This window comes from Vidua chalybeata, chromosome 20 (genome assembly GCF_026979565.1).
Source record: "Vidua chalybeata isolate OUT-0048 chromosome 20, bVidCha1 merged haplotype, whole genome shotgun sequence".
NCBI lineage: Eukaryota > Metazoa > Chordata > Aves > Passeriformes > Viduidae > Vidua > Vidua chalybeata.
Genome location: NC_071549.1, coordinates 614,630 through 640,524, shown reverse-complemented (window position 1 = coordinate 640,524; position 25,895 = coordinate 614,630). Strand labels below are relative to the sequence as shown.

Here is a 25,895-nt window from a genome sequence, read left to right as displayed (position 1 = left end):
TGTCCCAGCCAGTCCAGGCATCCCCATCACCTATGGATTGGACAGTTCTAGGTCACTGGTTTCCTGTGGAGACCATGAGAAATCTCAGACACACTGGACTGGGGAAATCCCAGTTTTGGAGCTTGCTGCCTGTTCTCTTTTTCCTGAAGAATCCAGGCCACGAGTACTAAATATGGGGGGTGATTTCCATTTTACCTCTGTCCTACTGACCACGTTGTTGCTTTGGGACTGTTCACATGACTTTGCTGGCATTTACACAGTTTCTTCAAGGCTGCCAAATAAAAGTTGTTGTCCTGAACTGCTCTGTTTTGGAGTGCACAGCCTGTGGGCCTCTGCCCTAGATAGAGTCTCTGTGTGTTGGGCCTTCTTCTTTGTTGGGTCTTGGGGTGTGGTTCCCTCTGACTATTTCAGGAAGTTCAGCTTCCATTGACCACCTGTGCTTTGCTTCATGGCCAATAATCCACAGCCATTACCCACCTTCTCTGAAGACAGGTTTTTGATTTCCAACCAAACCAGGGAAGAAAGGACTTAAAACAAACCTCAGCAAGCTGGGTGTGGGCATGGCTTTGCTTCCCTCCACCTGCCAGGTTCCTCCCTGGGGATCCCCGCAGGTCCCAGCTTCCTGCAGACATCCCGGGATCTCAGGGGTGGGGTAATTGCCTTGTGCGACTCAAACCAGTTCTCTCTTGCTGCTGGGGGAGTGTGGCTTTAAATCCTGCCCTGGCTTTTGATCATAACCACCTGCCTCTATTCACAGGGATCAGGTTACTTTTTAACTGTTTATAGTCTTTTTTATCTTTTATTTCCCTGCATTGGCAAAACAGTGTTGTTAAAGACAGGATACTCCAAGGTAATGGCTTTGTTCCTTGTCTTTCAAGTCTGTTCCGAGATGTCCTTATCTGGGAACTATTATCTCCTTCCTGGCGACAGCCATCGTAAAATGAGAGCAATACAAGCTTATAATAACCACTCCTTCAGTCCTGATAAAAGTGTACAGTGATAATAAAATTATTGCATGGTCTCTCCCTGGCTTTCACATCTTCAGGGATCTTATACCCAGGGAAATGGAATCACTCCAGCATTGCCCATCTGGTCCACACAGGCTCTCTGAGGTAGTTGTTTCATATCAGCCTTAGTACTGGTGCATTTGATACACATATAGTTCCTTCAAAAAAAGAAAAAAAAAAAAAAAAAAAAAAAACCACTTTTCCTCCAATGTTTGATGCCCATTTTTAGGTTTCATCTTTTTACGGTTGTGATTTTATTTAACTTTTGAGTTTATGAGGAGAAAGTTGCCTGGAGTTCTGTTACTGCTTTAGCCAGATGGTGTTTCCTACTGGTCTCTTGAGACTGCTCTTAATTCAAATTTTGTCTTTTTTACACTTCTCTATAAATTTTAATACTATCCATACCATTGGAAAGGGATAATTACTGTGCCTGCTTGGATTTGCCACAGGAACATGAGGACTGGTAGTGGTACACGTGTTTGCCTTCTGTGAAACAAGAGCTTGGACAAGGCTCTGAGGGACGAGATGGGGTTGTTGGGGTGTCCTGTGCAGGGCCAGGGGCTAGACTCAGTCCTCGTGAATCCCTTCCAAACCAGGGTATTCCATTGTTATCTCTGTGCTAAGAAGGTTCTCCATCGATCCTCATTCACAGGTGCTGATTCCTGTGTCTGTGCTGTTCCAGCTGCCCTCTCCTGCCACCAAACCTCACAGTTCAAGGCTGTTTCCCTTTGTTGTCTGGCTCAGGCTGGTCCCGGAGCTTTCCAGGCCACCCCACTGCAGGTGGTTCCCTTTAGGACTCCCGTTGTGGTGAAAAATGATCGTTGAGGTTCTCAACTATTTCTTATCTTCTCAAGAGCAGCTGTTTCATAAGAGGAGCATCCTTCAGCTCTATGGGGACACACCTGTTAAAAAAAACACGGGCACACAAAAAATTTCAAAAAGCCTCTTCTGAAAATCTAAATCTGCCCTATCTGCTCATTCATTGATGTTTCAGGTAGCTCTCACACATGAGGGGTGACCCCCCTCCCAACAGCTGTGTTGGCTCAAAACCCAAGTGCCTTGAACTTAACCCTTTGTGTTGTTGTTGCTGCTGTGGGAGCCTTATCCCCTCTAAAACATTATTGAATCTACTGAGTGATGAATGCTGTAACAAAGGGAATTTTCAGTTATTCTACTTTGGAGCAGCTTAGGTCCAAAGGAATAGTCAGAGACTTTTGCATGATTTTGCTGGTAACACCAAGAAACACCTGGATGTGTCTGAAAATGTCAGCTTTGGTTCAGACACTTGTGTGTTCTGTGTGGAAGCAACACAAGTCTCCCATGGGAATTTCTGCCCTTGCAGAAATTCCCTTTCTGCTTCTCTTCCAGGCTCTGTGGATGTCATTACTGTCACTCCAGGGGTTGGTAGTGTTGCCTCAATGCTGTCCTGTTTCTCTTCAGGCTTGGGGTTGATCCATGCACATTCTGGTGGATGCTGGTCATTCTGAGCATCACACCGTCACCCTCACCTTCCCCTGGAAGTTGTCCACACTTTGTTCACAAGCTCAGCTTATTTCAGCCTTCCTATAAAGCTTGTACCCTGAAATTTAGGGTGCCACAGATAGCCTTCCTTGTATCAGTTTATAAGATGCTGTTAAGCCAACAGAGTTGCTTATCCTGGGTTTCCACTTCCTCTACTGTATTCCTCTGGAATTCTAGCCTAGAAAGACATACCTCTTTCTCTTGACCTTACTGCCTGTTTCTATGCACCCTGCTTGAATTTGTCTTCACTTCTTAAAGATGTCCTGTTTCCTACCTGAATTTTATTGATTTCTATCTTACTGTTTTTCTAAGGCTACAGAGTTTAAGTGATTTAACTCTTGGAAGATACACTCCTGAGCCTCTTTTGGACTACCTCTCCCCAGTCTGTACTTTTAAGACATCACCCAAGTTTCATCTGGGGTGCCAGGGAACTGTTTGCACTTCAGTGAAGCCTGTTCATGTATAGACTCAGCTATTCCAGAAGTTCCTCCAGACCTGAACAGGTGCTAACCCTCTCCCACATTCCTGCATCTTCAGTCATGCTTCACTGCTTGTCTAATTTCCTGACTGCCTTTATTTATGGAATCTGAGGCATTTCAGAGATGTCCAAGCCCAGACATCCTACCACAAACAACCTGGTCTTCACCTTCTTAACTGACAGCTTTAATTTTGCTTCCTGAATTCCTCATCCTCACCCAGTTGTTTTTATCCCTTAGCCACCCTTGCTTTCTGCCTGGGGCTCTCAGAGGAGCTGTCTAGACACTGCAGTGCCATTTTCCAGTGTGGCAGGCAGTTCTTCACTAGCGCCATAAACTAATACTGAATTGTGCCTGTTGCCATCAGCTGGAATAGCCTGGGCTCAGGAACACCAGACCACCCTCTGGAGCTTACTGGCTGGATCCTTTCACCCTCCTCACATTGCTCCCCATCTGCCCTGAAACATTCCTGTTAAATTATGTGGGATAGCCTTGAGCCAGAGCTGCTCTTTGATGTTCCTTGCCATGTACCCTCCTGTGCCTGCCTGGCTGCAGGGGCTCAGCTGGTCCAGCTCCCAGGCACTGCTGTGTCTGAGCCTGCCCTCGACCTGTGCTGGGAGCAGCAGGGGCAGGGGAGGAGCTGCAGGAGCCAGAAAAGCCCCCCTGTACTCCTGGAATTTCATGTGTGCTACAGTCCCAAAAGGGTTTGTGCTGGAAGGAACCTTAAAGCTCATCCCATTCCACCCCTCCATGGGGAGGGACACCTCCCACTGTCCCAGGCTGCTCCAAGCCCCATCCACCCTGGCCTTGGACATTTCCAGGGATCCAGGGGCAGCCACAGCTGCTCTGGGCACCCTGTGCCAGGGCCTCACCACCCTCCCAGTGAACAATTTTTCCCCGGTATCCCATGTCACCCTGCCCTCTGGCAGTGCTCTCTGCTCTTGGAGTTATCTTCTCACTGCTGGTACGTGTTCAGCTAGCTATAAGAATTTGATTTCTGGCACCCCACTGAACAAGTTATGCTGTAGATCTCACTCCTGTCACTTTATTTGCATACCCCCAGTCCCCGCTGCTAAATTTCTGGGCAGATTGTGTCTTCCTCACTGAACAATGTGTCGTGTTCTGCCGGGCAGAAAGTGGTGGGCCATTCTTTACCAGAAGCTCTGTGTGTACTTCCTACAAGAAAACAAAAACTCCATGTAAATTATTGACTATTCCCCTAAAACCTCATGAATTCTTAAATCCAGAGGTTGTTCCAAAGGCATCCTAGCCCAGAGGTGAGGCCTGAGGTGAAAGGAGGTTGTCTTCTCTCAGCTCATTCCTGACAGCACTTTTTGGCTCACTTGTTGAGGCTGTGCTGAGACAGATATGAGGAGGAAGAGCCAAAGTCCTGCACGTTGAGTTTGGGGAAATGTGAGCTGCTCTGGGGCAGATTTTTGATTGCTCAGTCCTCATCTTGCCTTTCATGCTTTCTCTTCTCCAGACTTTGTTCCAGTTATCCCCAGAAGCTGCTGGTCCCTGTCTGGATCACTGACAAGGAGCTGGAGAATGTGGCTTCGTTCAGGTCATGGAAGAGGATCCCTGTGGTGGTGTACAGGTAAATGCAAACCCAAAGTCCCTTCCCCAAACTCATGACAGCTGCCGTGTCCTCGTAGTCCTGCAGGGGCTTTGGGACAGGGATGGCAGGAGAGCTGTTTATCCTTTTGCCTCCTGCCTGCAAAGGAGGTGCTCCCAGGGCTCCTTCTCCCAGCACCATCTGCAGCAGGGTGTTTTCCAAAGAGAGAAGCAGTGTTCCAGAACTGTCCTTTGCTGTTCTCAGTTAGATTTGAAGGTGTGGGTGACTTTCCTCCTACGGGAGATGTTGCAAGATGAGGTCAAATTAAAGTTCTCTCAGAGTTTCAAAATCTTTCCACACGTTGGTCCTTGTCTGGCTGCTACTTTGAAAAGAAATTGGAGCCAAAAGGAGCCTGCTGGGTGCCCCATGCTCAGAAGGGTGTGCAGGCCTGGACAGACCTGGGAATGCCCAGATCTGCAGCTTTTCACAAGGGGCAATGGAGGGGCAGCTCTGATCTCTGCTCTTTGATGACTAGGGACAGGACCCAAGGAAACAGCTGTGTCAGGGATGTTTAGGTTGGATTTCAGGGAAAGGCTCTTCCCCCAGAGGGTGCTGGGCACTGCCCAGGCTGCCCAGGGAATGGGCACGGCCCCGAGGCTGCCAGAGCTCCAGGAGCTCCAGGGATGCCCAGGGTGGGATTGTTGGGGTGTCTGTGCAGGGCCAGGGGCTGGACTTGGATGATCCTTGAGGATCCCTCCGAGTTTAGAATAATCTGTAATTCTATTAAATATTCCCTGACCAGCCTTCCAGAAATAATCGAGAGGGGGATGCAGGAGGCCACGCAGTCAATGGAGCTCTGCAGGATAGGGGCTGCTTCCTCATTAAATGTGTCTCCCCAAGTCTGATGTGTTTGAAACCAATGGGAGGCTGATGGAAAGGGGCACCCAGGCAGTTGTCCTGTTGTAAAATGTACATTATGGTTTGTAGCCTTAGAACTGTGTGTTAGCAGTCACCAAATCCAAATATAAGAAAACCTTAAAATATCAGAGCTGTATTGGAAAATATGAAAGTCAGGAAGCAAAACCAGTGAATTTACAGATACCTTAACTCTGCATCTTCACACTTCATGGCTTGCTGTTAGATGTGGCAAAACACTGTGTGTTCCTTCTAGAACTCAGTTCTGCAGCAGAGTGGGAATGAGCACAGCTTATCGGATGGAGCCTTTCCCTCCTTGTAGCCAACTCAGCTAAGAAGTTAATTGTATTTGTGATTCCTTTTGCTAAAAATGGCCTGGTGCTGGAGCTTGTCCCACTGTGCCTCCCCACCCGAGGGCAAAGCCATGTCTTTTTCCTACTCCAGCAATTATTTTGTTCCTTGCTTTACATCTCTGTAATGGTACCCAGTAATTTATGAGCTGAGTACAACCCTTTGCAGCCTGGGATCAGATTAGAAGACGCTGACAAGTGATGTTACAAGATGGGGCAAGTGCTTGCCCATGTGTCTCTGATTTTCATGCACTTTTTTTAGTCTTTGCTCTCAAGATTGAAGTCTTTGGAGCAGGAGGGTCCTTGAGGGTCATGGGTGCTTCTGCAGTGCCTTGTGCTGTGTGGAAATGAAAAGCCTGACACTCAGCTCCTCCTCACTTGGAGCTCAGGAGAGAATGGATGAGTGCCTGCATCCCAAGGGACTCTGATAGACCTCAGAGCTTTTGGATAAGGCTGATCTCACTGGGTCACAGTCAGAGCTGTGAAACATGACACCAAAGGTACCTCATGATCAGATTTCTTGGAAAAAAGTATAATTTAGCTATTAAGCAAAACAGAAACTCAGGTCTCCATCTCAGTCCTCAGCAGAGATGTGCTGGAGAGATGCAGGAGCCTCCAGGCACAATCCACTTCTAAAACAAGGCAAAGGATGCAATCAGTTATGTAGCTAAGTAGAGAGGCAGACAGGCACGGTGTGGCAGTTCTGGCTCTGTCTGCTCAGCCACCTTGAAGAGACCTTGCGCCTGTGGCAGCAGGAATGCTCCTCCCAACACTCGGCAACCCCTGCCAGGGGACAGTGGCTCTGCTCCACCCCACGGCTGAGCCTCGCTCTCGAGCTCTCACATCCTGCCGCAGTGAGATGGGGGTTTACCCCAGTGATCTGGGAAATGGAGCACTTATACACACACACATCTCAGTGGGGAACCTTTAGGCTCGGCTCAGTAAACCCTCTCCAAGCTCTTTCTTGTGCTTTAAGCCAAGCTCCTTGACTTGTCCAGGAAATAACAGAGAGACTTGGGAGATCACAGAATCATGGAATGGTTTGGATTGGAAGGGACCTTGAGAATTGTCTACTTCCAACCCCCCTGCTGCCTTCCACTAAACTAGATATTAATCCATTGTGGAGGATTGTTGAAGGTTAAATGGCATGTGCTGACAGTATCAGATATGCTCTAGCCTCGTGCTCAGAATGAATCTGTGAGGAAAAATTCAACTGATAAACTACAGAGGCACTTCATATTGCAGCTTTGGACCATGAAAGGGTCTTGAGTCATTAAAACTAAACTGAGGATCACTAAAGAATCATTTGCTCCATGTAAGTTAAAACACTCTGGCACTTTCTGACATTCCAGTTTCAAGAAAGAAACTCTTTCCTTTGAGGAAAAAGCTCCCCAAAACTCCCAGGTAAGAAAAGGCCTTAAATGGTTCCTGTACTCGTGCTGGGGGAGATGTGCAGGGAAGGCAGAGTCAGGTTCTGGTGCTCCCCTGCCCTGGGAAGCTCCTTGCAAGCTCAGCTGTGGTTTTGGTTCCTTTGCTGGCACCAGGTGTGCTTTCTGCTTGCTGGTGGCTTCACACGCATTAGTGCTGCCACATTTCTTTGTTTACTGGCAGGTCACTGTGTCCCTTGAAAGTCCCCGGCTGTTGTTCAGTCCTCAGAGGTTTTGTTACCAAGAGTTTTGTGAGTTCGGCACGACTGCGGCAACATCGGCAGCTTTGCCTGGAGCTGCTACAGTGCCCTGCACCCTGTCTTGCCCCCCAGACTGCCTGCTGGGAGCAGTCCCTGGCACAGCACCTGCCTTTCCCAAAAACGTGCTCAGGCGCTGTCTGGGAAAGTGCTGCTTGGCACAGGCCAGGAGCTGTGGGTGGCTCACAAACAGGCTTGGATGATCACAGGCTGGTGCTTAAGTCCACACCTTGGCTCTGTTTCATTTACTACTATAAACAAAGCCTTTGCTGCTCTCTGTTATCCATCCTTGAGTGATCCTGAAGGCAGAAATAGATCTCCTGGGAGTGACTGCTCTGCAAGTCACCTTGCAAAACAGAGCAGCACTGAAAGTAAAGGGTCCCCACGGTGTTTTGACTTGGCCAAACATGAGCATTATTTCTTTGGAAGGCTTCAGTTTAAAGTCTTCATTGTTATTATCTGTGAGATGTCATTAAGGAAGCAATGTAAACTGACAGAGGGCAGGGTGACGTGGGATATTGGGGAAAAATTGTTCCCTGTGACAGTGCTGAGGTCCTGGCACAGGGTGCCCAGAGAAGCTGTGGCTGCCCCTGGATCCCTGGAAGTGTCCTAGGCCAGGTTGGACACTGGGGCTTGGAGCAACCTGGGGTAGTGGAAGGTGTCTCTGCCCATGGAGGGGGTGGAATGGGATGGGCTTTAAGGTTCCTTCCAGCACAAACCATTGCTTGATTCTGTGGTCTCCAGATAAATGCTGCAGCAGGGGTGGTGGGATGGTTGAGCATGGTTGGTGTGTGGGTCTGATTCAGGGCTGTTGAGATCATTTTCCCATCTCCAAGAAGGACCAGGCAGCAGGAGCAGCACTTCAGGGAAACGTAACAAACAGGATAGGGATGCAGGTGCTCTTTCCTCGTGCATCTTTGGAGCATCTGCTCTCTTAGATTTCCTACACCCATTTGGGAGAATCGGTGACTGTCTCATGGTCACTTGGTGAACCTGCCACCAAGTGTTGGAACCACTTAGTAGTTCCACATTGCACTGTGGCTGAGTCCACTCTTTGTTTTGTGTGTTGTCCAAGAAATACTTGTGTTCCTGAAACATGGCATGATCATTCCAATGCTTGCTTGTGTCTGTGCCAGCCATCTCTGGAGCTTGGTTTGACTACAACATGATCCTTTTTGAGAAGAGTTTGTGTTATTTTAGGATGGTTAAGATGTGAAGCCATAACATTTTACTTCTTACTCCTTTCCCAATAACTGTTAGCACATCCTTAACCTTCATGTTTCTCTTGAGCACTGAGTTGAGGCTTTTGAGAGCTTCCCAGTGACTTCAAAGCCTTTGGGATCTGCACTAAACTGCTCCGTGTCACAGCTGCGGTTATGCTTTGATCATCTGTAAATACTCTTCACTTACTAATGCTAAATTTCACACTCTCTGGGTCATTCTCTATCATCAGCAGCTTTGTCACATCACAGTTCCTTCCCTTTCCAGGCCAGTTGGGAATGACTTGACCAGTGTGTTCATGTGAGAAATGCACTGATTCCTACTTCAGGCCTCCTCGTCAGTAAGCACAGGCAGGGTAGGGTTCAGATTTAGGGGTTGTTGATAAACACCAGCTCAGGCCTCCACCCAGAAACTCCCTGGTCTGATGCCAAGTGAGCTCATCTTCCCAACTTGCAGGTGATAAGTGAAATGGTTTAACAATGGGTCTGTAATTTGAGGGAAGAAAAAAAGAAAGAGAAGGTGAGAACAGAACAGCCTTAAAATCAAGTGGGAGGTGTCCCTGCCCATGGCAGGGGGGGGTCAAACAAAATGATCTTCAACCTCCCTTCCAACCCAAACTGTTCCATGATTCTATGAAATAACTATTACTTTCTCAAAATACAACCATAATGATTTAAGTTCTTCTCTCTGGTTTAATTTATAAATACAGTCATATCTATATACAATAATATCTATTTTATATATTATATATTTATAGGTTACAGGATATATTAATATATATAAATAGAAGTCAGAGATTTGACTTGGGGATCTTGAAGGTCTTTCCAACCTAAATGATTCTATATTATTGTAAATAAAAGTTTGAGGCTGGTTTAGCCTCTCTCACTGCTGCGGTGATGAAAAATGGTTATTTGAAATTCCCTGCCCTCTTTCACTTCTCAGTGAGAATCAGTGCTGTAGATAGAGCAGTTGCTGCAGCCAGGAGTAGCTCAGGTGTGGCTGCACACAGGGAGCGTGTCCTGGGCCGGCCCCGCGCTCCTGGGGGCTCAGCGAGGCTCTGTGTCCCCGCAGACACGTGCGCAACGGGGCGGTGATCGCGCGCTGCAGCCAGCCCGAGATCAGCTGGTGGGGCTGGCGGAACGCCGACGACGAGTACCTGGTGACATCCATTGCCAAAGCCTGTGCCTTGAACCCCGGAGCGAGGCCGTCGGGCGCCGCGCCGCATGCCGGAAGCAACGACGGCAGCGAGCCCTGCGACGCCGACTTTGGTGAGATGGCTCCTGCCAGCCCTCCTGAATGGGGACGTCACAGAGGGGCTGCCAGGCTGTCCCAGGACAGGGCTTTACCCCAGTGTCCAGGGGGAGAACCTGGGCCCCATCAAGCCATGACTGCGGTGTGTGGGTGGCTCTCTGGGCTCGCTCACGGTGGCACTGGGGTGGAGGGAGGCAAGGAAGGAGGGAGGTGCCAGGAGCTCAGTCCCTGTGTGTCCCTGCAGACTCGTCCTTGACAGCGTGTTCGGGCGTGGAGAATGCAGGAACCCCTCAGAAGCTGCTGATCCTCGATGCCAGGTCCTACACGGCAGCTGTGGCCAACAGAGCCAAGGGGGGCGGCTGCGAATGCGAAGGTACCAAGGGCCAAGAACCTCCCAGAGCATCTTTTTCTTGGGCCTGGCAGTGGCTCTTAGGGCACAGCTGGGGATTGGGACAGCATTTTGATGCTTGGTCTCTGGGAGCAGGTTCCCACACAGGGATCTGGACAGGCTGGATCAACAGGCCAAGGCCAATTAGATGAGGTTCAATAAGTCCAAATGCTGGGTCCTGCATTTGGTTCACAACAGCCCCGCTGGAACGTTCCAGGCTGGGGCAGAGTGGCTGGAAAGCTGCCCAGTAGAAAAGGACCTGGGGGTGCTGGTTGGTAGCAGCTGAACATGTGCCTAGGTGTGCCCAGGTGAGCAACGGGTCAATGACACCTGAGCTGTACCAGCAATAATGTGGTCACAGGGCAGTGACCGTCCCCCTTATCTGGCCACTGGGGTCAGTTTTGTGCCTATTAGGACAAGAAAGACCATGAAGAGGGAACGGAGCTGGGAAGGGTTTGGAGGCCCAGGAGCAGCTGAGGGAGCTGAGGAAGGGGCTCAGCCTGGAGAAAAGGAGTCTCAGGGGGGACCTTGTGGCTCTGCACAGCTCCTGACAGGAGGGGACAGCCGGGGGGGTCGGGCTCTGCTCTCAGGAAACAGGGACAGAATAAGTGGAAGGGGCATCAAACTGTGCCAGGGGAGGTTTAGGTTGGATATGGGGAAAATTTCTTCATTAAAGTGTTGTCAGGCCCTGGCACAGCTGCCCAGGGCAGTGTTGGAGTCCCCATGTGTGGAGAGGTTTAACAGCTCCGTGGATATGGCACTTGGGGACATGCGTCAATGGTGGCCTTGGCAGTGCTGTGAAATGGTTTGACTCAATGACCTTGGAGGTTTTTCCCAACCTTAGACCGTCCATGAACACCAGGAGTGGTGTGTGAGGGGTGGCTGCACTGGGGTGTGGAGGCAGTTGCTGCAGTAGCAGCAGAGTTGGATTCGATGACCCTTGTGAGTCTCTTCCAGCTCAGAATGTTCTGTAGCTGCTGTAGCTCTCTCTAAATGTTCCTCTCTCATGTCAGAGTATTACCCCAACTGTGAGGTCGTGTTCATGGGCATGGCCAACATCCACTCCATCCGGAACAGCTTCCAGTATCTGCGTGCTGTCTGCAGCCAAGTGCCAGACCCCAGCAAGTGAGTGACTCTTCTCTAGCTGAGTTTGATGCCATATCTGTCAGTGACCTGGCGGGGTGGGGGTTTCCACTCCATTTTCCTTTTTTTTATCCCAGGTTTCTAACTGAGAAAATGGAGGGATGGGAAAGTGCTCACAGTGCTTGAATGCTGCTAATTTAGATCTATTAATCCAGAAGGGATTGTGGCACTGTCTCAGTGTCACTTGTGTGTATCCTCTGGGGGTTTCTAAAATGTGGGTGTTTTTGAGAAAAACTAAATTTGGGGTTGGATTCTTTGGCCTTCTTTCCAGGCTCCCTGGCTCCTCTGGGACATGTTTTAGAAAAGACTGATTTTCGCGGAGGACTCCAAGAAAACAGCAATCATTCTTGCCTTTTTTTCCCCTTTGCAGCTGGCTTTCAGCCCTGGAGAGCACCAAGTGGCTTCAGCATCTGTCTGTTATGCTGAAGGCAGCAGTGCTGGTCTCCAGTGCCGTGGACAGAGAAGGGCGTCCGGTGCTGGTTCACTGCTCCGACGGCTGGGACAGGACTCCACAGATTGTGGCACTGGCAAAGATTCTCCTGGACCCTTACTACAGGACCATGGAGGTAGGATTGTGCTCTGGTGCAGTTCATGTCTGTTCAAAGGCAGCTTTTATCTCGGAATCCCCGTGGAAAGGAGCAGCACTGCATTTGGGAATAAGCTTAGTGGTGTTTCTGAGCTGCTGTGGTGGGTGTTGAGTTTTCCCTGTTCTCTTCCTGCCTGTTTTGGGTGAACTGTTCCTCACTCCTCTGCCCAGCCTGGGGAAGTGCTGTGGGAAATACCATCTTATGCTCAAAGTTCAGCTGCTTCCCTACTCTGAATTCTCTGAGCTGGTTACTGCATAGACTTAACAACTGTTAGTTTGTGTCTGGAAACCTCCAACCCTGGTGAGCTTTGCTCCCAAACCAGGCACCACTGCAGCCTCCTTCCCAGCCTTTCCTGGTGGATGGGGCTTGCTTTGTCCTGCCACGTGTCCTCAGCAAAGTCTCTGCAGTTGTTTTTTCTTTTAATCACAGGGCTTCCAGGTGCTGGTTGAATCGGACTGGCTGGACTTTGGTCACAAGTTTGGGGATCGCTGTGGACACCAGGAAAAGGTGGAGGATCAGAATGAGCAGTGCCCAGTTTTTCTCCAGTGGCTGGATGCTGTTCATCAGCTTCTGAAGCAATTTCCCTGCCTCTTCGAATTTAATGAAGCTTTTCTGGTAAGAAATACATGTGAGCAGAGACGGAGGGAAGGTTGTGGTGTTTTACAGTACTGGAGTTGAAAGAAAAGAGGTCTGCAGAACCTGGGACATTGTGATGTGATCACAGAATCCCAGAATGATTTAGGTTGGAAGGGAACTTGAAGCACATCTCGTTCCATCCATCCCCTGCCATGAGCAGGGACACCTTCCACTACCCCAGCCTGGCCTTGGACACTTTCAGGGATGGGACAGCCACAGCTTCTCTGGGCAGCCTGGTCCAGGGCCTCACCACCCTTACAGGGAACAATTTCTCTGTAACATCTCACCTAAATTTGTTTTCTTTTAGTTTAAATCTGTTCTCCCGTGAAGGGGTGGTGGAAGGTTTATATACTCTGGTTTTCCTGAATCCCTTCTCCAGTCCCTTTCCACCCCAGGGAATTCAGATGCCAGCAGCAGCACTGGTTTGATTTGCATATCTCAGAGCTATATGGGTCTGAAATATTTTTTAAAAAATAAAATAGGGGGAAAAAAATTAATCTCTGTCTTACCAAAAATTGCAGGACAGGGTTCTAGAGGGATGGGTTTGGTATCAGCTAAGTGTTATTTTCCCTTCAGTTGAAGTGATCCCTGTCCTGCCCAGTATGGAAGCAAGGACAGCAGTGAGGTCACCCAGGACAGGTAGTGCATGAGCCATCCCAGAGGGGGGGAAGACATGTCTCCTGTAGGCAGGAGCCCCCTTTTCCCCGTGGCTCTGAGTGTGGCTCCCCCTCCATGCCACAGGTGAAGCTGGTGCAGCACACGTATTCCTGCCTCTACGGGACCTTCCTGGGGAACAGCCCCTGCGAGCGCGAGATGCACAACATCTCCAAGCGCACGTGCTCCGTGTGGTCCCTGCTGCGGGCTGGCAACAAGAACTTCCACAACCTGCTCTATATGCCCGGATCCGAGCAGGTCAGTAGAGCTCCCGGCCCCGCTTTCCAGGCTTTTCCCCTGGCGGGCACCGGGGAGGGGCTGAAGGGGTTTCTGAGGCTTTGGGCTCTGACACGGGTGGCGTCGCAGGTGCTGCATCCCGTGTGCCACGTGCGTGCCCTGCACCTCTGGACAGCCATGTACCTGCCGGCCTCCTCGCCACATCCCCTGGGACAGGAGGACATGGACATCTACATGCCCCCCGGATCTCAGAGCCAGGACTTCAGTGGCAGGTGTTTGGACAGGTAAGAGCCTAGAGCTTCAAGCTCAGGGTGTTGCACACCCACAGATCTTCCTGCCCTTCTTGTAGTTTCCCTGTTGTTGTTCTCATCTTCCTTCTGGGACCAAGAGCTCTGTAGCATTGCCCCAGCCATTTGGAGAAGGAGCTGAGGTCCCTGCTGCACCCCAAAGGCAGGAGGCCACACACTGTGGTGTTGTGCATTTCAGCTCCTGCAGCTGCACTGCCCCTCTGCACCGACCCCTGGAGCTGCAATGGGGAATATTTCCTTGCCCTTATCTCAGTTTTGACTGAAACCAGGGAAGTTTTGGGGGGTTTATTGTGAGATATGCTTTGCTTTTGGGTTCTAGATTACCAAAGACAAGATCTATGGATGACCTGCTCTCAGCCTGTGACTCCAGCAGCCCTCTGACCCGCACATCCAGTGACCCCAACCTGAACAACCACTGTCAGGAGGTGCGGGTGGGCTTGGAAGCCCGGCATGCCAACACTGAGGGAGCTGAAGGTGCTGCAGTGGCCACAGGAGAGGCACAGCCCAGGGAGGAGGAGAAGGAGGAGAACCCTCCGCTGCAAGGCAGCAGCCATGCTGAGCACGAAGGGCCAAGCAGACAGCTGGGCAGCCAGTCTGCTGTGCCAGCCAGCAGTGTCCCTGTGGAGGCAAAAGAGGGAAATGGAACACTCACCGAGGAACTGGATGGCAGAGGTCCAGATCCAAATCCTTCTGGACAGGAAAACAGTGACAAGGTTTCCACCAGTTCTGGAAGGCATTTGGAAACCTCTCCCCAGGAACCTTTGAAGGCTGCTGGCACTGTGTCCAATGGAGGAGGCTGTCCTAAAAGAGTCACCACCCACCCAGACATTTCCAGCCAGGAGTCCCTGGCGCCAGACACCCCTTGTCAGGACATCCCAGGCCCTGCCCTGGGTGTCTCATGCCCAGATGCAGACAAGGGCCGAGGTGATGCTGGCCGGAGCATGCCCTTCGAGGAGCCTGGCCAGCCGGGGAGGCTCCTGCTGGAGCAATGGCGCAAGCCCATTTCCCAGAGCCAAAGCAGTGAGTTCTCCTTCCTGGGGTGCAACTGGGACAGTTTTCAAGGCATGGTGACATCGCTCCCCAATGGGGAGCCCACACCCAGACACCTCCTTTCCTATGGCTGCTGCAGCAAGAGGCTGAGCAGCAAACCCCTGCGGGCCCCAGGCCTGTGCATCAGTGGCCCATGGTCTGGCAGGGAAGGTGGGAAGTCCTCGGCCTGCGCTGGCCATGTGAGCACACATTTCAGGAAGCCCAGCCGTTTGTGGCTGCCCTGTCACCTGAAACAAACCTCTGGTCCCAAGCACCTGCCGCCAAAATGTCCTTCTCCTGTGCCTCCTCTCTACCTGGACGACGACGGGCTGCCCTTCCCCACGGACGTGATCCAGCACCGGCTGCGGCAGATCGAGGCCAGCTACAAGCAGGAGGTGGAGCAGCTGCGCCGGCAGGTGCGGGAGCTGCAGCTGCGCCTGGACATTCGCCACTTCTGCGCCCCTCCGGCCGAGCCCCCCATGGACTATGAGGATGACTTTGTGAGTACAGGCCGCTCGCACCCCACGCTGGGTCCCTGTACCCCTGTACACCTCCCTCTCCCACCCACAGCTCTCCATACCTTTGGGAGGGGGTGGGAAAGATTGTTCCTCTGTCAGTCGCGTCCCTGTCCTGGCCACCCAGAGGTATCTCTGCTGCTCGAGGACCAAACTCCTACACACTCATGGATGCTTTGCCCCATGTCTGGGGGCTCGGGAGCCACCTGGGTGCCCCTCACCAGCACAGAGCGCACGGAGCAGGGCGTGCCCTGGAGTGTGTGCCCAGCAGCAGAGGGGATTGGTGACCTGGTCTCATTTTGCAGACATGTCTTAAGGAATCAGACGGTAGCGACACGGAGGATTTCTGTTCTGACCACAGTGAGGACTGTTTGTCAGAAGCAAGCTGGGAACCTGTGGATAAGAAGGAAACTGAGGTGTGTGTCCCATCATGGAGCTGTGATGCAGTGGGAGGGAATGCTTATTGCAGCTGACCTGGGTGGGCACAGCAGCAGAGTGTGGTCTGGAAGTGAGGCGGTGAGCATGTCCTTGACACATGCTGCTAATGGCTCAGGTGGGGTAGGCTCACTGTGGGGTGTGGCCCAAAGCCACACCCAGCCTGCCCAGAGCTGTCACTGGGGGGTTACAGATGGGAGTTGACTGGTGTCTGCCCTAGGTCACGCGGTGGGTCCCAGACCACATGGCCTCACACTGCTTCAACTGCGACTGTGAGTTCTGGCTGGCCAAACGGAGGCACCACTGCAGGTAAAAATGTCAGCGCTCTTAGCCCTTCCTCCTCTCAGCCTGGTGTCACAAAATGCCCCTTTGCCAGGGCTGTTCCCTCCAGCTCCCAGGAGAAGCTTTTAGGTCTTTCCACTACATGGCAGGCCTCATCAGTTCCCTGCAGAGTTCCATTCTACATTGTACTTGTTTCTATTTTTCCAAGGCCTTTGATCCCTTTCTGGGACAGCAATGAGTCCCTGTCAGCACTAGCAGTTTGCTTGCACTGCTGACCACAGTTTAAGAAACACATTTACAATCCTCAGTCAGGCTGGTGCTTTGCCCTGACCTGGACCCTTTCTACTTGCTAAAGTTCTGCTGTGGTGGTCCCAGCTCTCTTCTCACTGGTTTTCTTGCTCCTTGACAGGAACTGTGGGAATGTGTTCTGTGCTACCTGCTGCCATCTGAAGCTGCCCATCCCTGATCAGCAGTTGTACGACCCTGTCCTCGTTTGTAACTCCTGTTACGACCATATCCAAGTGTCTCGTGCCAGGGAGCTCATGAGCCAACATATGAAGAAACCCATTGCCACAGCTTCCAGCTGAATGCCAGACAAGGGACCTGCCTAAGCCCAGCCTTTTCTCTCATGGGTTTGAAGGGTGACTCTGCCTCCAGGGTAACTGTGAAGGCCTTTGGTGCAACACTTGAACACCAAGCTGGAATGCACTGTCTGCAGCAGCCTCGCTGCCGGGCTGGAGCAGAGGAGCTCAGATCAGAGTTTGCTGTGTCCCCACCTCGGAGCTGGTGGGCCCATGTGTTGTAGCCCTGATGGCCTAGAGCTGAGAGAAGATCACAACCTCTTCCTTTTGTGGGCTGGAAAGCAATGTTTTCACAGCTCTTTGCCTGTGCAAAGTCCCCCCAAAAGCAATAGAAAGGCATGTTTAGAACCACCTCCCCCTCCAAAGGCAGGCTGCTGTGTGAGAAGGAAGAGGGCAAGCTCTGGATGGTACTGTGGGCGTTGGAAGGGCCTCAGCCTGGAGCAGATCTGTAGATGTGATTTGGGATCAGCTTGATGAACAAGACTCACTAGCCATCACTAATTGATTTTCTTTTGGGCTCTGAAGAGAAATTAATTCCAGCTGAAAAGGGCTGAGCAGATCGTGCCCATTTTCAGGCTCCGCTGGGATCAGTGTCACACTGGACTTTGTCCCTGCCCCCAGCACCATGGGGAGATGGGAGATTGGCTTTTCACTTCTGCTCTGCCCGTCTGCTTTGTCTGCGGTAGTGTCACAGCCTGGTGCTAACACAGGAATGGCACCCTGATCCTCTCCTGGCATGGAAACAGAACTCGTGTTCCTGTGTTGCTCCTTCTCCCCTTTTCTGCCCTCAGCTCTCCACTTCCTACTGCTCTTTATCCTGAAAACTTGATACCTTGAGGGTATAGGCCATAATGTGTTGTTTTACCTCCTGGAATGTGCTGTCTGGTGTATGTGAGGGTTTCAGTCCAAATGCTGCTATATATTTCTGTGCACTTAATGTAACCCGAAGAAGGGAGAATGAAGCATTGATACCAAAACGGGGGTGGGGAAGGACACTGGCTGACATAGACACTACGGTCTGTGCTTTTCACTTTAGGATGTACAGCTGCAGTGATAACAATAACATGTGGCATTTGTTCAGTGGTGGAAACAATCTCTCTGACTTGCCCCAGTGCTACCTGAAATGCCTCTTGAATTTGACTTCTTTTTTTTGTCTCCTGTACAGCGGTCAAAGTTCAGAATTGCCAACTTGTAAATGCCTCTCTGCTGCTCCTTTAAACTAGAGAGCAGGAATCCCAACTCATCCTAAGGACAAAGAACTGGGTTTAGAAAGGAAGAAAGGTTTATAAAGTGGGCTTCAGTGGGCTTGTAATCCCTAGATCCCTTGGGGAGCATCCATCCTACCTCCTCTGTAAGGCATCTGTGGATACTAGTCAGGAAGAAGAGTTTGAAAGTGGGGCATTTCTTTGCAGAAATGTAGGTTTTCTTTCCAATATATTCTGCACTTCAGGAGTTGAGACTCTGTATGTGGCAGGGAGGACCTTGGTCTGCTAACAAGGCAAAGGACTTGACACCGTTGTGATCTCCCACATCTTGCAGTAGTGGTTTGTCGTCTCCATCAGAAGAAATGAAATAAGGACCCTTTCCTGCAGTTTGACTTGTCAGCCTCTGGTTTTGTAAATCCTGATGTGTAAGTGAAGCTCATCTGAAGACCCTGTACTTACTTAGACTCTGCTTCTTTTCCATACTGGGAACAACCAGCTTGGCTCTGGGAAGAGAAAGCACCTTGCTTCAGATTCTCCCCTGCCTTGTACCTTGCAGTCATTGCCAGACATGGAAGCGTGACCATTGGCTGGCAGAAGAAACTTGGATTTGCTCCTGTTTTGCACGTGTTGGAATGACTGCAAGTGATGAGGAAGCCAGAAACCAGGTACTGCTTGGCCCTCCCATTCAGGCCATTAGTCCAAACTGCTTTTAGCTCTTGTGAGTTTCAGCATCACAATGTGCTGGCCAAAAACTCCAGTCAGTTTGATGGCATTGTGACAAACAAAATGTGCTGTACAACTCGATACAGTCGAAATAAAATCTCTATATTAGTGCTGCTGGGTTTGGCCCCTTCTTTCCGTTGTGGGGAATTCTGCTTGCCCAGGGGGTTTCAAGCTGCTGTTACTCACCACCTTTTCTGTTGATTAAGGCCTGTCAGGGATTTAATATCCCTTCTCACAATCAGAATCACAGGTAGGGCACAGAACACCTCTGCCCTCTTCCAAACAAACCTGCAGGATGTCCTTCCCAGGATAACCAGGGCCTTTCAGCCTCTCCTATAAGGACTCAAGGAGTTGTTTTCTTTCTAAGGAAGCATTGTTAGGCAGGATTCCCTGCTATGAGGAAAGGCTGAGAGAGTTGGGATTGTTCACCTGGAGAAGAGAAGACTCCAGGGAGACCATAGAGCCCCTCCCAGTGTCTAAAGGAACTCCAAGAGAGGGATTTTGGACAAGGGGTGGAGGGACAGAACACAGGGATTGCCTTCCCACTGCCTGAGGGCAGGGATGGATGGGATATTGGGAAGGAATTGTTCCCTGTGAGAGTTGGGAGGCCCTGAGAGAGGATGCCCAGAGCAGCTGTGGCTGCCCCTGGATCCCTGGCAGTGTTCAAGGCCAGGTTGGACAGGGCTTGGAGCAACCTGGGATGGTGGAAGGTGTCCCTGCCCATGGCAGGGGGTGGCACTGGATGAGCTTCAAGGTCCTTCCAACCAAACCATTATTTGATTCTATGGTCCCCTCACTCCTCACTGATGTTTTCCTACCACCTGCTCCAGGTGGGTGTGTGGGTGGTTGCTCTATGCAGAATAGTGGGTGGGAGAGTTGTGCTTTGTCAGCTGGATGGTGCTGCAGGTCAGTTATAGTTTGTGATGGAGCCAGAGAGATCTCCTGCAAAGCCTGTCCTCAGTTCAAAGATCCAAGGATACTGAAATTCAGCAGATCCCTGGTGAACTACTCCCTCAGTTTGGCTCAGGTGTTCCTGTCAGACAGGTGACACCTAAAGGCCTCGTATCAGAAATGTGGGGAACAGGACAGTTTGTCACATTGAAACATGAACCATTGTTCCTCACAGTCACATGAGGTCCGCTCAGGAGGTTGCTTTTGCTGGAGATTGTAAAACTGAGACAAAGAAGGTGTTTAAATGAGATTATTTCTAGAAACCAGATAAATCAGTGAAGTTATAGCCCTGCAAACACTTGAATACAGATTTGCGATGTAAAATGGAATTGGTACTACCCAACTGACATGAGAATTATGAAGAGTTTAGAGGGGTAGCCTCTCTATGGAATGTGCAGTCACTGCCCCAGAGAGGCGAGGGCTCGGCTTTGAGGAATTCCCTCAGGCAGCTGCTGACCCTCAGAGAGAATCCCTGACTGCTGACCCGGGGATGAGACTCCACTGACCCTCGGCAGGGCTCCAGCCCAGTCCAATCTGATCTGTGATCAAACGTTCACATGAACCGTGGCTGGCCAGCATCTGACCTGCTGCCCACCACAGCCACCACAGGTGTGACAGGCTGGTCACACTGGGACTGCCTGTGGCAGGACACTGGCTGGAGGGGCTGCTTCCAGCTCTGGTGGGTGCTCTGCCGCAGCAACACTGCTCAATATTAGTCATGACCAGCATTTTTGCAAGAAAAGGCCATTTATTATTAACTTCCATCTTTAGCAGTCCCGATGTCATCTGGAGAGGCAGAGGAAGGCTGACTGCTGGGACATGGGTGTGACCTGTTGGCTTCTTATCCCCAGCAGGGAAAATACCACAGCAGAATTCCCCTATGTACAGTTAAAAGATAAATCATTATTTATAAATAATATTTATTAAGTAACAAGCTGCTGGGATACTCATGGCTAGTGTCACGTCAGCCTGGCCACCCCAGTGAGGGGTACTGAACTCTCCTGGTTATTAAACATGGAGGGAAGTGTTATCACTACAGGAACATAAAGCCCTCGTTGCCAACGCGTTCAGCCTGAGGTAATCAGTATCTGCCGAAATGGGTCTGAACCCAGCACAAACAGGGACATCAAAGCCTTCCCCATCCACGCACCAACTGCCAGGAATCCTTGGTGAATTAACAACCGGGGCTGTGTGTGATGTGCCACGCTATCTCAGCTGCCACTGAACAAAATAAACACGTATTTCGGTGTAGTGAGAAGCCAGGTCAGGCTGGCAAGGGCTGGGGTTACTCAGGTGTGTTAATGGATAACGCTGAAACAGCTGGGGATGTGGAGGAAGAAGAGGAAGAGGAAGAGGAAGGTGATGTGTGGCCTTGTGAACCCTGCGAGTGCTGCGCAGGAGGCAGTTCAAAGTGAGGGACACAGGCAGGAAGAGTTTCCGAGCTTTCTGAAGTGTGTGAGTGTCTGTCCAATCCATTTTCAGTCATAATTCACACATTTCACTCCAAAATCTTGGGCTTCTGTGAAACTGAACTTGGGGTGCTGCCATTTGTTTATGGGACCTCAGGTATCTCTGTGTGTCCCTAGATAAAAGAATGGTCTGTAGGTGAAAGATGCTGCACGCACCAAAGCAGCACACAGCTTCAGTCTCACTGAGCTTAGGCTGCTCATGCAACCTTCGAATCACAGAATAATTAAAGTTGGAAAAACCCCCTGAGATCACTGAGTCCAGCTGTTCTCCATCACTGCCAAGGCCACCACTGCCCCATGTCCCCAAGTGCCACAGGGCTGTTAAACCCCTCCAGGGGTGGGGACTCCACCACTGCCCTGGGCTGCTGTGCCAGGGCTGGACAACAAATTCCAGGAAGGAATTTCCCCAAAATCCACCCTGAGCCTCCCCTGGCCCAGCCTGAGGCCATTCCCTCTCCTCCTGTCCCTGTTCCCTGGGAGCAGAGCCCGACCCCCCCGGCTGTCCCCTCCTGTCAGGAGGACTCACCTCAACACCAAGTTAGGAAGAATTTAAGTTAAGATTTGATTATTAACATTGTTAAAATGAGTCATTAGAGACTTCTTCAGTGCAGCCTGCTCTGGCTGATGCACTGCAGGGCAGTGGCAGAGCAAGTGCTACGACAGGACCTTTTGATTTTTTGGCCTATCTTTCTATGGGATGCAGTTTTAGGGAGCTTTAGTTCTCAGAGTCACAGTTTCTAGAAAGGCAAAACAAGGTAAACCTTGGGTTTCATGCACAGCCAAGTTCCAACAGGCTGACACTTCCCTGTCCTGATGATTTAGGCATGGCTTTTCTGTAAATGTGAGGTAATTTGACAGATAAAAGATATTTTTGTTTGCAAAGTGTCAGTCTGTTCCAAATGTCTTGCAACATGGAACTTTCTGTTAAACATCCAGGAACAACTCCTGTCAAGCAACTGTTCTTCCTGGCTTGGCGTCCTGTGGTGTCTTGTTGATATGCTAAGACTAGGCAATCATAATTTCCCTATCCAAAAGCAAAATATAAACAAGGGAATTCTCAAATGTCCAGTCATTCTCTGTTAATATATGATAAAAATACTGATTGAAATAAAAATACTTTCTTTCTGCTCTTTCCAAACAGGAAACAATCAGTCCTAAATGTTAACTCTTAATAGGGCCAAGTTGTGTTTATTTAGTGAATTTTAATGATTTAATGTGAACTTGCAGAATGATGACTGTAAGTTGTCCATCTTGAGTTAGTTCCCATCGTAGAATCATGGAATGCTTTGGGATGGAAGGAACCTTAAAGCCCATCCAATTCCACCCCTCTACCATGGGCAGGGACACCTTCCACTAGACCAGATTGCTCCAAGCCCTGTCCAACCTGGCCTGTCAGAGGACAGAAAGAGGTAAATGTGAGGCTATTTTTAAAAATTCCTTTAGAGTGAGAATTGGGAACTTCAGGGTGAGAAAGCCTGGTTGCTGGATGAACTGTTTTGGTGTAAATGATCCTGAAATTTGTACTTGGCATGTGACATCTCTGCGGAAAAGGCACAAATGCAAAGGCACAAATGCAGGTGTGTTTGTAGGAATTCAGCGAGCACAGGGATCCTGGGTGTTGCTGTCAGTGTCTGAACAAATTCACTACAGCCTCTAATAGGAATCAAACTGTCACAGCTTATGAGCTAATTTAATTAAATAATCAGCAAGAGAGGAAGCTAAGAGAAAAATAAAGAGAATATCTACGAAATGACAAAATTACAAAGTTTTGGATATTTTTGTCTAAACTGAACTAGTTGAGCTGACTGGAAAAAAAATGGACTTTGAATTTTTATTCATGACAAAATACCTTGTCATAAAGTGCTGTCAGGGTCACCCGGAGGATTTGGACATTGCTCTTCCCCAGGCTGTCCAGGAGCTGCTAGCACTGGAGTTCTGGTGAAGCCTGGCTTTGTGATTTCCATTGTCAGGTTTAACACACAGCACTTTCTGAATGACTGCTTTGGTTTAGTGGCTCCTACACAGTGGGACTTCCAGCACATTTCTGAGCACTGCTGACTCGTTCCTGGGGTTGGAGGAGACGGGGCACTGCACAGGGGTGGGCTGGCACTGCCCTCCTGCCACTACAGCAGCACCGTGTGCTCACGGTGGGGACACAGCCTGGTTCTGGGCCAGCTGCAGCAAAGGTGGTCGTGCTCCCCCCAAGTTTTGTGGAGCCTCAGCTCCTCTTGCTGCCTTTCACTGCCTGGGAAAAGTCCTCTCCCCACCACTCGTTTCACTGTCTCGTGTACCCCCGAAGCACTGCAGACTCATGGCACTTTTATCACTTTCTTTCCATGCTTTTACATAACAACCTCATCCCAGAGACAGGAAGATTCCCAAACGTTTCCAGATAAAGGAGTTTCCACTCTGGCTGCTTCAGCAATGGGCTCAGCCCACCTCCACTTCCATTCTCCAGCCCTGCACATCCTCAGGGCAGGACTCAGGTCCATCAGGCATGAAAAGAATTTCTGCACTTGCTTGTCAAAAAGAGAGTTAAAAGTGATACTTTTACATATATTTCTGCAATGCTCTGTTGTGTGTCTGTCTCAAGTGAGAATTGGATAGAAGTGGAAAGTCTAAACGGAAGAGAAACCTTTAAAGCCAAAAGATTCTCTGTTTGGTGTTCCTATCTTTCCTCCAGATTTTGAACATTCCCTGGTGATTTCCAGACAGTCCCTGCTGAGGTTTAAGGGCAAGGAGAAAAACATTTGTCCACAACTAGTCACTGTTAGGCTAACATTAATTTTTTTTAATTAAGCAAAATTAGGACAATAAAGAACTGATGATGTACTGAGAAGTTCTCGGTCTTGTGTTTTCCCAGGTTATGTTTTTAAAGGCAAAGATTAGTCAAAAATATTGTGTAGAACAGTTCATTCTGCTCATATTTATTTTTCTTGTCTAACTTCTTTATGTTGTATTTTTTTTATGCACTGAAGAGCAGAAAGTACAGAAATCATAACTTCTTCCTTTCATCCAAAATGGTTCTGCTAAAATTTTCAGTCTCACTGAAATATTTTTATTCTTCAGAAGAGAAGCTGAAGCAAGTTACTAAAAAATAATTCTTCCCTGTGAGGGTGGGCAGGCCCTTGCACAGGGTGCCCAGAGCAGCTGTGGCTGCCCCTGGATCCCTGGCAGTGCCCAAGCCCAGGCTGGACAGGGCTTGGAGCAGCCTGGGACAGTGGGAGGTGTCCCTGCCATGGCAGGAGTGGCACTGGATGGGCTTTAAGGTCCCTCCAACCCAAACCATTCTTTAATTCTGTGATTTTGTGTATCCCTTAATCTCTCTGCTCTCCTTCCTTCTCTAGAGTGTTACATACAGAATGCTGAAAGCTTTTTAATTCTTGCGCTCACATAAAAACACATTCCCTTCATCTTAAGGGCACAGCACCAAGATTAGCTTATTTGCAAAGTGATACTTCAAATATGCATTTCCTAAGTGAGGGGACCAAAGAATATATTTTCAATCTTGTTCTTGATTCTTTTAATGTCACTGTTGAAGTCTCAGTAAATTAATTCAAAGTAGAACTTTGTCAAAAGGTTTCTTTTTATGTGTATTCAAACTTCTTTGTTGACTTCAGCAACAAGAAGATTTCTGTGGGGTTTTCACTGTGAGAGCAGTAAAAGAAAAGATGTCCACCTGGGTCTTTTAGACCATAATTATTTGAAGGGTTTAGTTCTGTTTGCTTTCTCCTATTGGCAAAAACTTTGCTAGAGGTAGGGCTGGATCAGAAAAATGCAGTGAAGCTTTATTATCAGAGAATAATGAAAAATCAGTCGAGGAGGCTGTGAGAGAAATGGGAGTTATTGGTGCCACCTGACCTTGCAAGTCCAGCCATGCCTTCAAAATGCATCAGTGGCCGAGGGTTCTTTTGCCCATGATCACCTTTATGGCGAGTGGTAACCTCAGAGCAGTCGTGGTTCTCTTGAGTGATACACCCCCATTAAGATAAATAATTGTCTTAGTATGCAGGGCTTAAAATTCACATGGCCAAAAGGGGATTCTTAAAATAAAAACCAGCTGAAAACATCTGTTTTAACACAGCGTGAAGAGCACCACATTTTCCCTTGAGAAAAGCAGAATAGTTGCATTAGTAATGCACTTGCAAAACTCGTTGTAGGATTCATCTTGCCTAAGATTCATCTGAATGTGTAATAGTCAGTTGGATGTGCCTGAGCTTGCACAGAGATTGCACAGAGAGTCAGTGGAGAGAAACAGGCACCTCCCAGAGCTTGAATCACTCCAACTTTCTTAGATGAATGCCTTTAGAAGACAATTAATTTCTTTCTGATGAGCCTATTAATTCATCAAGTGTGCAGGGAGTTGACAGCTGCCAGACCTCTGGGGCTGTGGCAGGAAGGCATTAATCCCACCTGGCTGTTGAAGAGCAGACAACACTGTCTCTCCCATTTTCCTTTCTTGAAAAGACTTTCTTCATTTCAGTGAAGAGATCATTTTCATTTTCATCAATCCTTTGGTTGGTACAGGCCCAGAGCTTGCAGATTTTGTATCCAGACCTATTCCAAGTGTTCATTGATCAGGCAGGAACAGGCACAGCTGCATTCCCTAACTTCCTGCACAGCTTTGAGTTCTGTTGACCCCAGATGAGTAACTACCTCACCTTAAGCATAACTTCTGGGCCTGACTTTATAAGTTCCCAGTGAAAGGATGGTCTTAAGTTGCTTCCTCGGTATTTCCCATGTAGTGCGTGCTCGAGTGGGATGGGAGATGC

At 49.5% G+C, this 25,895-nt stretch overlaps 1 protein-coding gene across 1 annotated transcript in view; it reads left to right on the top strand.

The window, feature by feature from the left end:
* The window catches only part of MTMR4 (myotubularin related protein 4), a 29,160-nt gene extending 10,346 nt beyond the window's left edge, over positions 1 to 18,814 (top strand). The window contains exons 7-18 of the mRNA XM_053961547.1: positions 4,488 to 4,601; positions 9,801 to 9,997; positions 10,225 to 10,353; positions 11,382 to 11,493; positions 11,882 to 12,077; positions 12,528 to 12,713; positions 13,476 to 13,646; positions 13,755 to 13,909; positions 14,253 to 15,462; positions 15,783 to 15,893; positions 16,133 to 16,221; positions 16,604 to 18,814. Of these exons, the coding sequence (XP_053817522.1) occupies positions 4,488 to 4,601; positions 9,801 to 9,997; positions 10,225 to 10,353; positions 11,382 to 11,493; positions 11,882 to 12,077; positions 12,528 to 12,713; positions 13,476 to 13,646; positions 13,755 to 13,909; positions 14,253 to 15,462; positions 15,783 to 15,893; positions 16,133 to 16,221; positions 16,604 to 16,781 (2,848 nt within the window). The 3' untranslated portion in view covers positions 16,782 to 18,814. The remainder of the gene's footprint in view (positions 1 to 4,487; positions 4,602 to 9,800; positions 9,998 to 10,224; positions 10,354 to 11,381; positions 11,494 to 11,881; positions 12,078 to 12,527; positions 12,714 to 13,475; positions 13,647 to 13,754; positions 13,910 to 14,252; positions 15,463 to 15,782; positions 15,894 to 16,132; positions 16,222 to 16,603) is intronic.
* Positions 18,815 to 25,895: the final 7,081 nt, after the last annotated feature.